The sequence below is a fragment of the Trichechus manatus genome, unplaced genomic scaffold, assembly GCF_000243295.1.
Source record: "Trichechus manatus latirostris isolate Lorelei unplaced genomic scaffold, TriManLat1.0 scaffold00001, whole genome shotgun sequence".
Taxonomy (NCBI): Eukaryota; Metazoa; Chordata; class Mammalia; order Sirenia; family Trichechidae; genus Trichechus; species Trichechus manatus.
This window is the reverse complement of record NW_004443937.1, coordinates 12,533,094-12,546,924: the sequence shown is the minus strand read 5'-3', so window position 1 is coordinate 12,546,924 and position 13,831 is coordinate 12,533,094. Positions and strand designations below refer to the sequence as shown.

Below are 13,831 nucleotides of genomic sequence, written 5' to 3'. Positions count from 1 at the left end.
AAAGTATAACTAGGATACACACTCCCCACTGGCTACACTGCTAATCTTAGAAGACATAAAACCAGAATGCTCTTTAGATAACATCCAGGGTCAGTGAAAATGAGAGAAACCTTCAATGAGATGGACTGACACAATAGCCACAACAATGTACTCAAACCTACTAATGATCATGAAGATGGTGTAGGACCAGACATTTCATTCCGTAATACACAAGCTTGCCATGAGTAGGAGCCAACTCGACGGCAACTAACAGCAACTAACAACAACGACAATAATAACACGTTACTACCATCCTGAGCCAAGCCATCATCAAATCTTGCCAGGACTACTCTTCCAACAGCTTCCTAACTAGTCTCTGTGCTTCCATCTTTGCCCCCGTTATGGACTGAATTGTATCGCCCGAAAATCGCGTTGGAATCCTTACTCCTATACCTGTGGATGTAATTCTACTTAGTAACAGGTTTTCTTTGTTATGTCAATGAGGTTATATCAGTGCAGGGTGTGCCCTAAACCTCATCACTTCTGAGTGATGTAAAGAGCAGCACAGCGACAGAGATATGAGCGCATACAAGAAGGAAGACAGATGCTGTCTGAGATGCAGCAGACGAATCTACAAGCCGAGGAACTCCAAGGATTGCCAGCTAATAGAAGCTGAAACAGAAGCCCTTGGGTGGCGGAAATGGTTAAGTGCTAGACTACTAACTGAAAGTTTGGCGGTTCAAACCCACCCAGAGATGCTTTGGAAGTAAGGCCTGGCAGTTGGCTTCCAAAAGGTCACAGCCTTGAAAACCTTATGGAGCAGTTCTACTCTGCGCACACGGAGTTGCCATGAATCAGAATCGACTCAATGGCAAGTAACAACAGAAGCTAAAATAGACAAGGAAATGCTTTCCCTTAGAGCCACACCCTGAATTTGGACTTCTAGCCTCCTGAACAGTGAGGAAATAAACTGCTGTTCTTTAAAGCCACCCACTTGTGGTACTTCTGTTACAGCAGCACTTCAGTCTATCAATAAGGCAGCAGATGGAGGGTCCTATAAAATTAAGTCACCTCACATTACTCCTCTGCTCAATTTTCCCAAGACTTCCTATTACCAGAGCAACGCCTGTGTCTTTGCCCTGCCCCACACAACGCGGCCTCCGACCAGCTTTCAGACATTGCCTCACATCACACTCCCTGGATCTCTCAGTTCCAGCCGCACTTGTCCTCATGCTGTTCCTAAAACTTGCAGAGCTGGTTCCCACCTCGGGGCCTTGGTGCTTGCTGTTCGTTGTGCTGGCATGTTCTTCCCCAGATTCTCGTGTGCTTTGCTCCCTCACCGTATTCACAAGTGGGCTAAAACGTCACCCTTTTAAGAGTCCATTCCTGACCACCTTAACTCCCTTCACTCTCTACCCCCTTAAGTAGTTGCCTTCAAGTCGACTCTGACTTGTGGCAACTCCAAGTGTGTCACAGTAGAACTGTGCTCCACAGTTTTCAATGGCTGACTTTCAAGAGCAGACTGCCAGGCCTTTCTTCTGAGGTGCCTCTGGGCAGACTCAAACCTCCAATCTTTTGGTTAGCAGTCAAGCGTTAACCATTTGCACCACCTAGGAACTTCCTCTATCCCCTTATTCTGCTTTATTTTTCTTACAGCATCTATCAGTCCCTGAAACTACATTACATATTTATTTGTTTGTCTCCCCCACCAGACGTAAACTCCATGAAGGCAGTTTTTTGTCTTGTTTACCTCTGTATTCTTGGCACCTAAAACAGCACCTGCCCATAGTGGGCCCTCAGGAATTACTTGCTGAATGAGGAGCTCATCTGGCCCAGACTCTTCACTTTAAGCAAATAAGATCAGGGGAGGCAGTACCCAGGAAATGCTTCTAAGAACACAAGCTCTGGGATTCAAAGCCCAGCTCTGCAAGTTACTGGCCCTGGAAATTATCATAGGCAAATGATCCACTCTCTCAGAACTGCAGTCTCCCGATCAGAAAAATGAGGTTAATAAGAGTACCCACCAAACAGGACTGCTGTAAGGATTAAATGAGACAGTGAACATAAAACATGCAAGACAATGCTTGGCACGTGGTTTAAGTGCTCCATAAAGGATAGCTATGATTGTTATTACAGTTATATGATTATTCTCACTTGTCAGATGAGGCTACCGAGGCCCAGAGAATAAGGGATGGCCCTAAATCATACGGCTAATGAGTTTGGTGGTATGGAGTAGAACTCTTTCCTAAGATTACAGAGCAAACAAGAGGAAAAACGTGATTTGAGGCTGCAAGCTTCAACTTCCAGGATTCTCAGTAGATGATCTTTTCTTTCCTTGTGGACTACCCCCTCACCCTAATCCATATATCCGATATTCTTTTCTTAGCCAGAGGGAGGAAACCTTCTTAGAAAGGAGCAGCAACAGCACATATAACCAATCCAATTTCACCCCAGCATTTGACACAAACCCCGGTTCTCAGGTCCACCAAGCCAAGAGTTACTTACGTAGGTCTGTTCCATACTTGAGTCCCACTTTGGGCACCCAGCCCTTGCTCCGAAAGTAATGGTAGGCCATGTACGTGGTCCTGAACGAGGGCTGAACTGCAGTGAAAGCTTTCCAGAGCTTCAATATCGTTAGAGGCTCCTGAAGTTATTTAAAAAAAAGTTCACTGCAGTACTGTTCACAATAGCCAAAAGGTGGACACAACCTAAATGTCCATCAACAGATGAATGGATAAACAAACTGTGGTATATACATACAATGGAATATTACTCAGCCTTAAAAAAAAAATGAAGTCCTGATACACGCTACATACAACATGGATGAACCTTAAAAACGTTATGTTCAGTGAAAAGGATGAATATTGTATGATCCCAATTACATGAAGTAGGCAAATATACAGACATCAAAGCTTATTAGCGGTTCCCTGGGGTGAGAGGGAGGGGAACAGAGAGTCAATGCTTAAGGAGCACTGAGCTTCTGTTAATGGTGGTGGAATAATTTGGAAATGCATGGATAATCAATGTCACTGAATTGTACACGTAAAAAAAATGTTTAATTGGCAAATGTTTTGTTACTAAACAAATTTTTAAAGAGGCATTATTACACGTATATTCACTCATCATTTGGTCAGTGAATCAACGTCTACACTAGGCGTGGCGCTGTAGTAGAGAATATAAAACAAGCCCAGCACCCTGAGGGGAGGGATTTCACCAGAAGAGCTGGCCCTGCACTGTCCAATGCAGCAGCCACTGGGCCCACGTGCCTGTCCGAACCAAGATGTGCTGGAAGCTTGAATTACACACTCGATTTCAAAGGCTTAGTATGAAAAGAAGAATGTAAAATATGTCGATAATTTTGGATATGTTGGGTTAAATAAAATTATGTAATATATAATTAAAAATTAATTTCACCTGTTTTTTTTTTTTAACATCTTTTTAATGTGGTTACCAGAAAATGTAAAATTACACATGGGGCTTCCCTTATATTTCTATTGGACAGCACTGCTTGAGAGATCTTAGAAAGGCTTCCCCAAGAAAGCAACATTTGAGAATGAGAAAGAAGTAGCTAAATGGAAGGGGGTGGTGTAGGCTACTGGAGGAGGTAGGTGTTGGTGGCGTGGGGATGAACATTCCCGACAGAGGAGCTGGTATATGCCGGGGTGTTCAGTGGAAGCACTCCACCATAGCTGAAGGGCAGCAGGTTCCAAAGACTTCACAGACCCCTAAGAGTTGGCAAATGTTTTGTTACTAAACAAATTTTTAAAGAGGCATTATTATACGTATATTCACTCATCATTTGGTCAGTGAATCAACGTCTACACTAGGCGTGGCGCTGTAGTAGAGAATATAAAACAAGCCCAGCACCCCGAGGGGAGGGATTTCACCAGAAGAGCTGGCCCTGCACTGTCCAATGCGGCAGCCACTGGGCCCACGTGCCTGTCCGAACCAAGATGTGTAAGAGTAGCTTCTGGAGGTCAGGCCATGCTCAGAAAAGCCAGCAATAATTTTGCAAAAGTTCCCCCCACCCCACAAGGTTGCTCCACCTAGTCTTTGAAAGGAGAGAATGTGTTATCAAGTGGCAAGAATTAATAATTCAACTACTTAAAAGAGAATGTGGTTTTTAACGAAGGACTTACAGAGACCGAGAATGGTTTGGTTCAGAAAACATTCTGATGTATCAATATAAAAAAATATAAAACAACAACAAAACAAACCAGGTACGTTTCGAAAAGTGTCAGCTTCATTTCAGTGCTCAGAGAAACAATCTTTCTTCCAGAATCCAGTCGCTCCATGGGATTTGCTCATTTGGGCTCAACTGAAACTTTTAACGCCATAGCATGATTTGGAGTTGTTTTTTGTGTTTTCTTTGCAACTGCTCCTTAGGTGGAAACTTCCTGCGTGTGTGGATTCTCCAAATCCCATTGCAAGTAACACCCACCCCATCCCCCCAACAAGCAACAGTCTCATAGAAAATTCTGGCTACATTTCCAATATGGACAGTCCAACATTTTTCAGATGTTGGGGTTTCTATGGAGTGGCTGAAAGGTTACCAGAATGTTCTGACAAATTCCAGTTAAGGCCCAGGAGAGGAGGCGGGGTGGGACTATGACCATGGCCACCATCTGGGAAAATGACTCACCATCAGCCGTACACTCATTCACTGGGATACTTGTGAAAAAGATTTTTGTAATTAGAATTTCATAGATGATAAAACTATATACTCTCAAGAACAGAATCAAATATACTTTCTCTGTTCTATTTACTGTTTTGCTTACTTTTTGCTCTTTAATTTTAATTGTAGTGGAACTATGTTGACTAGGTATTCTACTTACATGATTAAAAATTCAAGAAGTACAGAAAGTACACAGTGAGGAATCCCCCTCCCACCTGCATGCCCCAGCCTCCCAGCTCGTCTACCTGGAGGCAAGGAATGGAATCAATTCCTCGTGCGACTATCTTTCCTCTAAAGAAATCAGGCTACGGTACAAAAACGCAGGCTTTACAACATGGATGTAACTTGAAAACATTATGAAGTTAGTCAATCACAAAAGGACAAATATTGTATGATCTCACTAATATGAAATACCTAGACTAGGTAATGTATAGAGATCGAGTTTAATATTGGCTACCAAGGGTGGGAGGAATCATTGTTTAGGTAACATAGAGCTTTTGTTTATGGAGATGGAAAATTTGGCAATGGATATCAGTGATGGTTGCACATGATTGATGTAATCGGTTTTACTGAATAGTACAGTTGAAAAATGTCGAATTAGCAAACGTTGTGTTCTCCCTCTGTTTACCACAATAATAATTAAAAAATGTTAAAAACAAAGCATTGGGGTAACCATAACATAGCTTCAAATACTACTTCTAACCGCACTAACCGTGTGACCTTGGGTGAGTTAATTAATTTCTCTAAGCCTCGGCTACCTGACCTGTAAGATTCTTCCCAGGTGGATGTAAGGATTGGAGGTACTGCATGTGACGTGCTGTCCCACAGCTGGTATTAAACATTGGCAGCTCTTACTTTTTTTGCTAATTTTCAGTGTTGTTCTGACACAGATTTCCTGATCATTATATAAGATATTGCTCTTCGCCTAGTCTCTGGGAATGAAATCCAGTCTAAAAGGGTAAAAACTGGCTTTTGCCTGAACAGTCTCAATTTAGAACCCAAAACTTTTAGAGAAAAAATTCAATTCCTATATACTCAATGGAAGTAAGCACATTTGTATTAAAGCAATATGGGAATTAGTACAACATTGCTTTTTTAAAAAAAATGTGTGGTAAACACACACACACACACACATAAAACAAAACACTTGCCATTTCAACATTCTTCACATGTATAGTGACATTAACTTATGTTCATCATGTTCAACCGTCACCCTATCCATGCCCGAAGTTTTCCACCACAACACTGCTTTTAACATCAGGAAAATGTTAAGTGGATCGTGTCTAAATAAAACATCTTACCTCCTCATAGTAAATACTAAGACATCCCAGAGCATAGACCAGGAAGAATGCCTAAAAACAGACAAGGTAGAAAACGCTCATTAAAATAATTCCATGTTCTTGAGAAATTTCAGATTGATTTCTCATCATCATCAAAATGGTCACATATTTTTAACAGAAATGGTTCATTCAAATTTCAAGAATTAAAAAAAAAATCTAAGAAAATATAAATGTCACAAACTGGTTTAAATCAGTAAAAAACAAAATATGTGTATAGCTTTTCCATATTTTTTTCCTTAAAAAACCACATAGCTTAACTGAAGACTGATCTAAGTATCTATAATAACAAAAAGCTTTACTTATTGGATTTTCCCCAATAAAATAAATAACCATATTAAACTGAGAAAGAAATCTGTGTAAAGTGCAGATTTTGCTTGCATAACAAAATGAGTTTCTCAGTCATCCTGGCTGTAAAGTCATTTTTTATTGAGTAAACCATCTCTTGGCACTGAAGTCCCTGGGTGGTGCAAATGGTTAATGTGCTCAGTGGCTAAACTGAAAAGGCTGGCAATTCAAGTCCACTCAGAGGCACCTTGGGAGAAAGGCTTGGTGATGTACTTCCGAAAAATCAGCAATTGAAGACCCTGTGAGGCACTGTTCTACTCTGACACCCATGGAGTCAGCATGAGTTGGAATCGACTTGACTCCAACTCATTCATCTTTGCACTGACTTCATTACGTAATGATAGGTTTTACTTATATGGGGGAGGCAGGAGGATGGCAAAAAAAGTTGGCCCTAGTTGAATAAAATCACACTTACTTACATAGAAATAAAAATAGCTTTCTGATAAAATAATACAATGCCAAACACCAACAGTACCCAAATAGTCTTGCGTTGTTTACTTGTATAGGGTGATTAGGATCTCGTATATACCGCAACAGACAGGTTCGCAGTAAGTAGTGGCTAAATGGTAGCCATTAGTTAAACTGGGTTACTTTTCTTTACATATGAGAGTTAAAGATTAGATTTATACCCAAAAAACAAACATTCTGCTTCTGCTAACACTTCTGGGTCTTCTTACATAGTATGGAAAGAGAAATGTAGGCCTCCCCCTCCCTTTTCAGGGTCCTCATGCTTCTGTTTAACAGCCGTGTGTCACAAACAACACTTCCTCAAGCTTGGTTCCTCACTCCCAATTCCAGCACATGCATAGGAACAAAGGACAAGAGGATTTAAGGGAGATAAGCTATACAGAAGTAGGGGATTTCAAGCGGCTATAAGCTCCTGCTAAGGAAACATTTTAGCAATCTCTCAGGAATTGTCCAAATGCACCCTACTGGCATTTTCTGCCTGGCTAGCTGATGATGGTTCTTTTTAGAGCAGTGGTTCTCCAAGTGTGGTCTGGGGAACCCTGGGGGTTCCCAAGACCCTTTCAGGAGGTTTCAAGACCAAAACTATTTTCATAATAATACGAAGATGTTATTTGCCTTTTTCACGCTCACAGCCAGAGGCTGTGAGATGTGTGATATCACAACAGACTGAATACAGAAGCAGATGTGGAAATCCAGCTGACTTCTATAATGCCTGATCTTCAAGAGATTTGCAAAAAAGAAAAACGCCTTTTCTCACGGAAATTTTTTGAGAGTTATTTTCATAAAAATATTACTTCTGTTAACATATAGTGAGTTTACTCTTCCTTTAAATGAGTTAATAAACAAATATTTAACATTCTTCTCAGTTTTAATCTATAATTTGGTAAACGTCGATAGATATAACCCACATAAAATGTTCTTTGGAGTCCTCAATAGTTTTTAAGAGTAAAAGGGTCCGCAGACCACAATGTTTGAGAACCACTACTTTAGCTTTACCCAAATCCAGTCCTAGAGCTTCTCTGATGAAGACAGCTGGCTGCCTATCTATTAGCCCACTTCACACCTTCCCATCCAGGTCCTGACCACATCACTTCTTCCTTGGACATCCTTGGCCTCCTTCTTCTTCCCTGTACAGTCCCTTCTCCACAGCAGCCCAAGTCATCTTCTTAACATGTGAAGAGCACGTTGCTGCCCTGGTCTGTGATTGTTGCTGGTTGTCATCAAGTTGGCTCCAACTCATGGAGACCTTACGTATAACAGGAAGAAATGCTGCCCGGTCCTGCACCATCTTTATGATTGTTGGTATGCTTGAGTCCATTGTTGTGGCTACAGTGTTAATCCATCTGATTGAGGGTTCCCCTCATTTTTGCTGACACTCTACCAAACATGATGTCTTTTTCTAGTGACTGGTCTTGACGTGTTTTCTAGTGACCAGTCTTTCCTAATTACACGTCCAAAGAAAGCTAGCTGAAGTCCAGCCTTCCTCCCTTCTAAGGATACGCATGCAAAAGCTGCCCTGGTTAGAACCCTCCAAAGTGCTTTCACTGCACTTGGAATAAAGTCCAAATTGCTTGCTACCACCTCCAAGCCCCTGCAGGGCCCTACTACCACTCTCTAGCTGCTCTGACTCCGCATCCATCTCCAGAATATGCTAAGTTTGCTCTGTTCCTACCTTCCCCTCTGCAATTGCTCTCTCCTCTACCAGAATGCTCTGCCCAGACTCAAAGCTCTTCTTGACCCCTTTGATATGACCCCCACCCCGATCATCTTCTTCATAGCACTTACTGCTGTCTGAAAACCTCTTCTTACTTGTGTCTCACCCACTAGAGAGCAAACTCTGTGAGAGCAGAAACTTTGCCTAGAAGGGGGTCTGGCACATGATGAATGTTATGGGTTGAATTGTGTCCACCAAAATATGTACTGAAGTGCTGGCCTCTGTACCTGTGAACGTGATCCTGCTTGGAAATAGGGGATTTCTCGTTATGTCAATGAGGCCATACCAAAGTCAAGTGGGTCCCAAATCTAATCACTTCTGTGTTATAAAAAGAGCAAATACACAGAGACACACACAGGGGAAAGACAGATAAACAAAGACAGGTGTACCTACAAGCCCAGAAACACCAAGGGTTGCCAGCAGCTACTTTGCTGTTATGTTGTTGTTAGATGCTGACGAGTCGATTTGGATTCATAGTGACCCTAGGTACAAAAGAATGAAACACTGCCCAGTAATGCACCATCCTCACAATTCTTATTCTTGTTGTACTTGAACCCACTGTTGCAGCCACTATGTCAGTAGATCTCACTGAGGGTCTTCCTCTTTTTTCGCTGACCCTCTACTTTACCAAGCATGATGTCCTTCTCCAGGGACTGGTCCCTCCTGATAACATGTCCAAAGAACATGAGACCAAGTCTTGCCATCCTTACTTCTGAGGAGCATTCTGGCTGTACCTCTTCTAAGACATATTTGTTCATTCTTCTGGCAGTCCACGGTATATTCAATACTCATCACCAACACAGTAATTCAAAGGTGTCAATTCTTCAGTCTTCCTTATTCACTGTCTAGCATTTGCATGCGTATGAGGCGACTGAAAATACCATTGGCTAGAGTCAGGCGTACCTTAGTCACCAAAGTGACATCTTTGCTTTTTAACGCTTTAAAGAGGTCTTTTGAAGCAGATTTGCCCAATGCAATGCGTTGTTTGATTTCTTAACTGCTGCTTCCATGGGCATTGATTATGAATCCAAGTAAAATGAAATCCTTGACAACTTCAATATTTTCTCCATTTATCACCATGTTGCTTACTGAACCAGCTGTGAGGATTTTTGTTTTCTTTACGGTGAGGTGCAATCCATACTGAAGGCTCTAGTCTTTGATCTTCGTCAATAACACAAGCAAGGTTGTGTTACCTGCATATTGCAGGTTGTTAATGAGTCTTCCTACAATCCTGATGCTGTGGTTCTTCTTCATACAGTCCAGCTTCCTGGATTATTTGCTCAGCATACAGACTGAATAAATATGGTGAAAGGATACAACCCTGACGCACACCTTTCCTGACTTTAAACCACGAAGTATTCCTTTGTTCTGTTCGAATGACTGCCTCTTGGTCTATGTACAAGATCTTCATGAACACAATTAAGTGTTCTGGAATTCTCATTCTTCACAATGTTACCTATAATTTATTATGATCCACACAGTCGAAGGCCTTTGCATAGCCAATAAAACACAGGTAAACATCTTTCTGATTATTGTCTGCTTTCAGCCAAGATTCATCTGACATTAACAGTGATATCCCTCGTTCCAAGACCTCTTCTGAATTTGGTTTCAATTTCTGGCAGTTCCCTGCTGATGTACTGCTGCAACCACTTCTGAATGATCTTCAGCAGAATTTTATTTGTGTGTGATATTAATGATATTGTTTGATAATTTCTGCATTCTGTTGGATCACCTTTCTTTGAAATGGGCACAAATATGGATCTCTTCCAGTCAGTTGGCCATGAAGCTGTCTTCCAAATTTCTTGACATAGATGCGTGAGCACTTCCAGCACTGCATCAGTTTGCTGAAACATCTCAGTTGGTATTCCATCAATTCCTAGAGCCTTGTTTTTTCACCAGTGCCTTCAGTGCAGCTTGGGTTTCTTCCTTCAGTACCATCGGTTCTTGATCATATGCTATCTCCTGAAATGGTTGAACATCAACCAATTCTTTTTGGTATAATGACTCTGTGTATTCCTTCCATCTTCTTTTGATGCTTCCTACATTGTTCAATATTTTCCCCATAGAATTCCTCAATATTCCAACTCAAGGCTTGAATTTTTTCTTCAGTTCTTTCAGCTTGAGAAATGCTGAGTGTGTTCTTCCCTTTTGGTTTCTTAACTCCAGGTCTTTGCACATTTCATTACAATATTTTACTTTGTCTTCTCAAGCTGCCCTTTGAAATCTTCTGTTCAGCTCTTTAACTTCATAATTTCTTTCATTCACTTTACTACTCTACATTCAAAAGCAAGTTTCAAAGTCTCTCCTGACATCCATTTTTGTCTTTTCTGTCTTTTTAATGACTTTTTGCTTTCTTCACGTATGATGTCCTTGATGTCATTCCATAACTCGTCTGGTCTTGGGTCATTAGTGTTCAATGAGTCAAATCTATTCTTGAGATGGTCTCTAAATTCAAGTGGGATATACTCAAGCTCGAATTTGGCTCTCATGGACTTGTTCAAATTTTCTTCAGCTTCAAATTGAAGTTGCATATGAGCAATTGGTGGTCTGTTCTGCAGTCAGCCCATGGCTTTTTTCTGACTGATGATATTGAGCTTCTCCATTGTCTCTTTCCACAGACGTAGTCAATTTGATTCCTATGTATTCCACATAGCAAGTCCTACGTATACAGTCGCTGTTTATGATGGTGAAAAAAGGTATTTGCAATGCAGAAGTCATTGGTCTTGCAAAATTCTATTATGCTATCTCTGGCATCACTTCTTATTTTTTTCCAACTACCTTCCTTTCCAACTACAGCCTTATTTTCCAACTACCGATCCTTCTTCTTTGTTTCCAACTTTTGCATTTCAATCACCAATAATTATCAATGCATCTTGATTGCATGTTTGATCAATTTGAGAATGCAGAAGTTGGTAAAAATCTTCAATTTCCTCATCTTTAGCATTAGTGGTTGGTGCCAGAAGCTGAAATAGACAAAGAAGGACCTCCCCTTAGAGCACACCCTGAATTTGGACATCTAGCTGCCTGAACTATCAGAAAATAAATGTCTGTTCTTTAAAACCACCCACTTGCAGTACTTCTGTTATGGCAGATCTAGGTACTTAAGACAGTGGGCTCTCAGTTCTTGTGTTAAAAGAATACAGAAGGAGGTGCCCCAGATCCTGCCCTCAGTTTGGGCCCAAATGCTCTAGCTGCCCTACAGTAGGTCTCTGCACATGGACTCTGTAGGCTCCTCCTCATTGTGGACACTTAATGTCCTGCTTCTCTCTCAGCTGTGGTGGGGGGCCCTGCCCAGTGTCCTACAATCTTACTTTTACCATTTCTCTTTCCATCACCCAATACTTATTAACACAGAATACCATGCTTTTCAGATGAACTACAGACAGTACTCATCTACCCTAAAGGGGCAGTGGAAACACAAAGTTGTTTCCTCTCACAGGCAAGTCCTCTCTTCATTTTCTTACAATTTGTACTTCTTGGTTTGAATGGTGCAGCATACAGAATGAATTTTGAGATCGGATAGACCTGGATGCAAATTTTCACTATTAGCTCTTGTTGCTGTTGTTAGCTGCTACTGAGTCAGCCCCCAACTCATGACAAGCCCATGAACAACGGAATGAAACCTTGCCCAGCCCTGCGCCACCCCCATGATCAGTTGTGCACAGGACCCTTGTGATCCATGTGGTTTTCACTGGCTGATATTTGGAAGTAGAGTGCTAGGCCTTTCTTCCTAGTTTGTCTTAGTCTAGAAGCTCTAGTGAAACCTGTTCGCATCATGTTGTTTTTGTTGTGTGCATCAAATTCATTCCGATCATAAAGTATCTTTTTTTTATTGTTGTACTTTAAGTGAAAGTTTACAATTCAAGTTAGTCTTTCATGCAAAAATTTATACATACACTGTTATGTGACCCTAGCTGCTCTCCCTATACTATGACAGCACACTCCTCCTTTCCACCCGATTTCCCATGTCCATTCAACCAGCTCTTGACCCTCTCTGCCTTCTCCATAAAATATATCTTAAATAAACCAAACTAGCTGTTGTCAAGTCGATTCTGACTCATGGCACCCCATGTGTGTCAGAGCAGAGCTGCTCCATAGGGTTTTCAAGGTTGTGACCTTTGGGAGCAGATTACCAGGCCCTTCTTCCGAGGCTCCTCTGGGTGGATTTGACGCTTTTGGTAAATAGGCAATCTTTCGGTTAGTAACTGAGTGCTTAACCATATTCGCCACTCAGGGCATCCTTTACTTAAATAGTATATTTTTGTACGTGGTGACTACAACACTTAAGTAAATGTTATTGTTTTCTCTGGCTGGGGACCTGGGACTGTAATTCAGGCATGCCAGATGCCATCCTTCAAGTCCTACATCTTTGTAATTAACATGTAGGCCCATACCCTTCCTAAACTGGACATGATGATGACTGGATGTTTATTCCATGTGAGCATCTATTTCAGGGATAACTAGATTGCCATGCCAGTGAGCTAATTAGCTCCACTGCTCCTTAGATATCTGTTTTTCCATTATGATGCCTGTTGTCCCTAATTAGATTTAGAGCTATGACACTAAAAACCATCATTAAACTCTTCCCTCTATAGATAATTAGTGCTATAAAAGTAAAATTTTACAAATGAAATCTCAGGGGACATGATCATCAACCTCCACAGGCCTTCTCAATCTACTGATGATCTAATTCTAAATAAAACCAATTAAGATCCTCTCTGCCTATAATAAATAGCTAACGGCAGTTTGCAGAGATTCATAAAAACCATCGCCATTTTAGATAAATAAAAATGAGGCACTGGATGAAGAAAACAAGATACAAGGGCAAGATCAGTCCAAAGGACCAATGGACCACAACTACCACAGCCTTCACCAGACTGAGTCCAGTATAACTAGATGGTACCCAGCTACCACCACTGACTGCTCTCACAGGTATCACAATAAAGGGCCCTGGACAGAGCTGGAGAAAAATGTAGAACAAAACTCTAACTTACAAAAAAAGACCAGACTTACTGGCCTGACAGAGATTTGAGAAACCCTGAGAGTATGGCCTCCGGACACCCTTTCAGCTCAGTAATGAAGTTACTCCCGAGGTTCACCCTTCAGCCAAAGATTAGAGAGCCCCATAAAATAAAACAAGACTAATGGGACACAACAGCCCGGGGCAAGGACTCAAAGGCAGAGGGGACAGGAAAGCTGGTAATAGGGAACTCAAGGTCGAGAGTGTTGACATGTGGTGGGGTTGTTAACCAATGTCATAAAACAATATATGTACTAACTGTTTAATGAGAAACTACTTGTTCTGTAAAT

General features: G+C 41.3%; 1 protein-coding gene across 6 annotated transcripts in view; it reads right to left on the bottom strand.

Moving 5' to 3' along the window:
• TSEN2 (tRNA splicing endonuclease subunit 2) overlaps positions 1–13,831 on the bottom strand; it is a 69,302-nt gene that overhangs the window by 12,812 nt on the left and 42,659 nt on the right. For all 6 annotated transcript variants that reach the window (XM_023740142.1, XM_023740113.1, XM_023740208.1 and 3 more), the window contains 2 exons: positions 5,956–6,006; positions 2,485–2,623 (listed from right to left, as the gene is read on the bottom strand). In XM_023740142.1, coding sequence (XP_023595910.1) covers positions 2,485–2,623; positions 5,956–6,006 — 190 coding nt within the window. The remainder of the gene's footprint in view (positions 1–2,484; positions 2,624–5,955; positions 6,007–13,831) is intronic.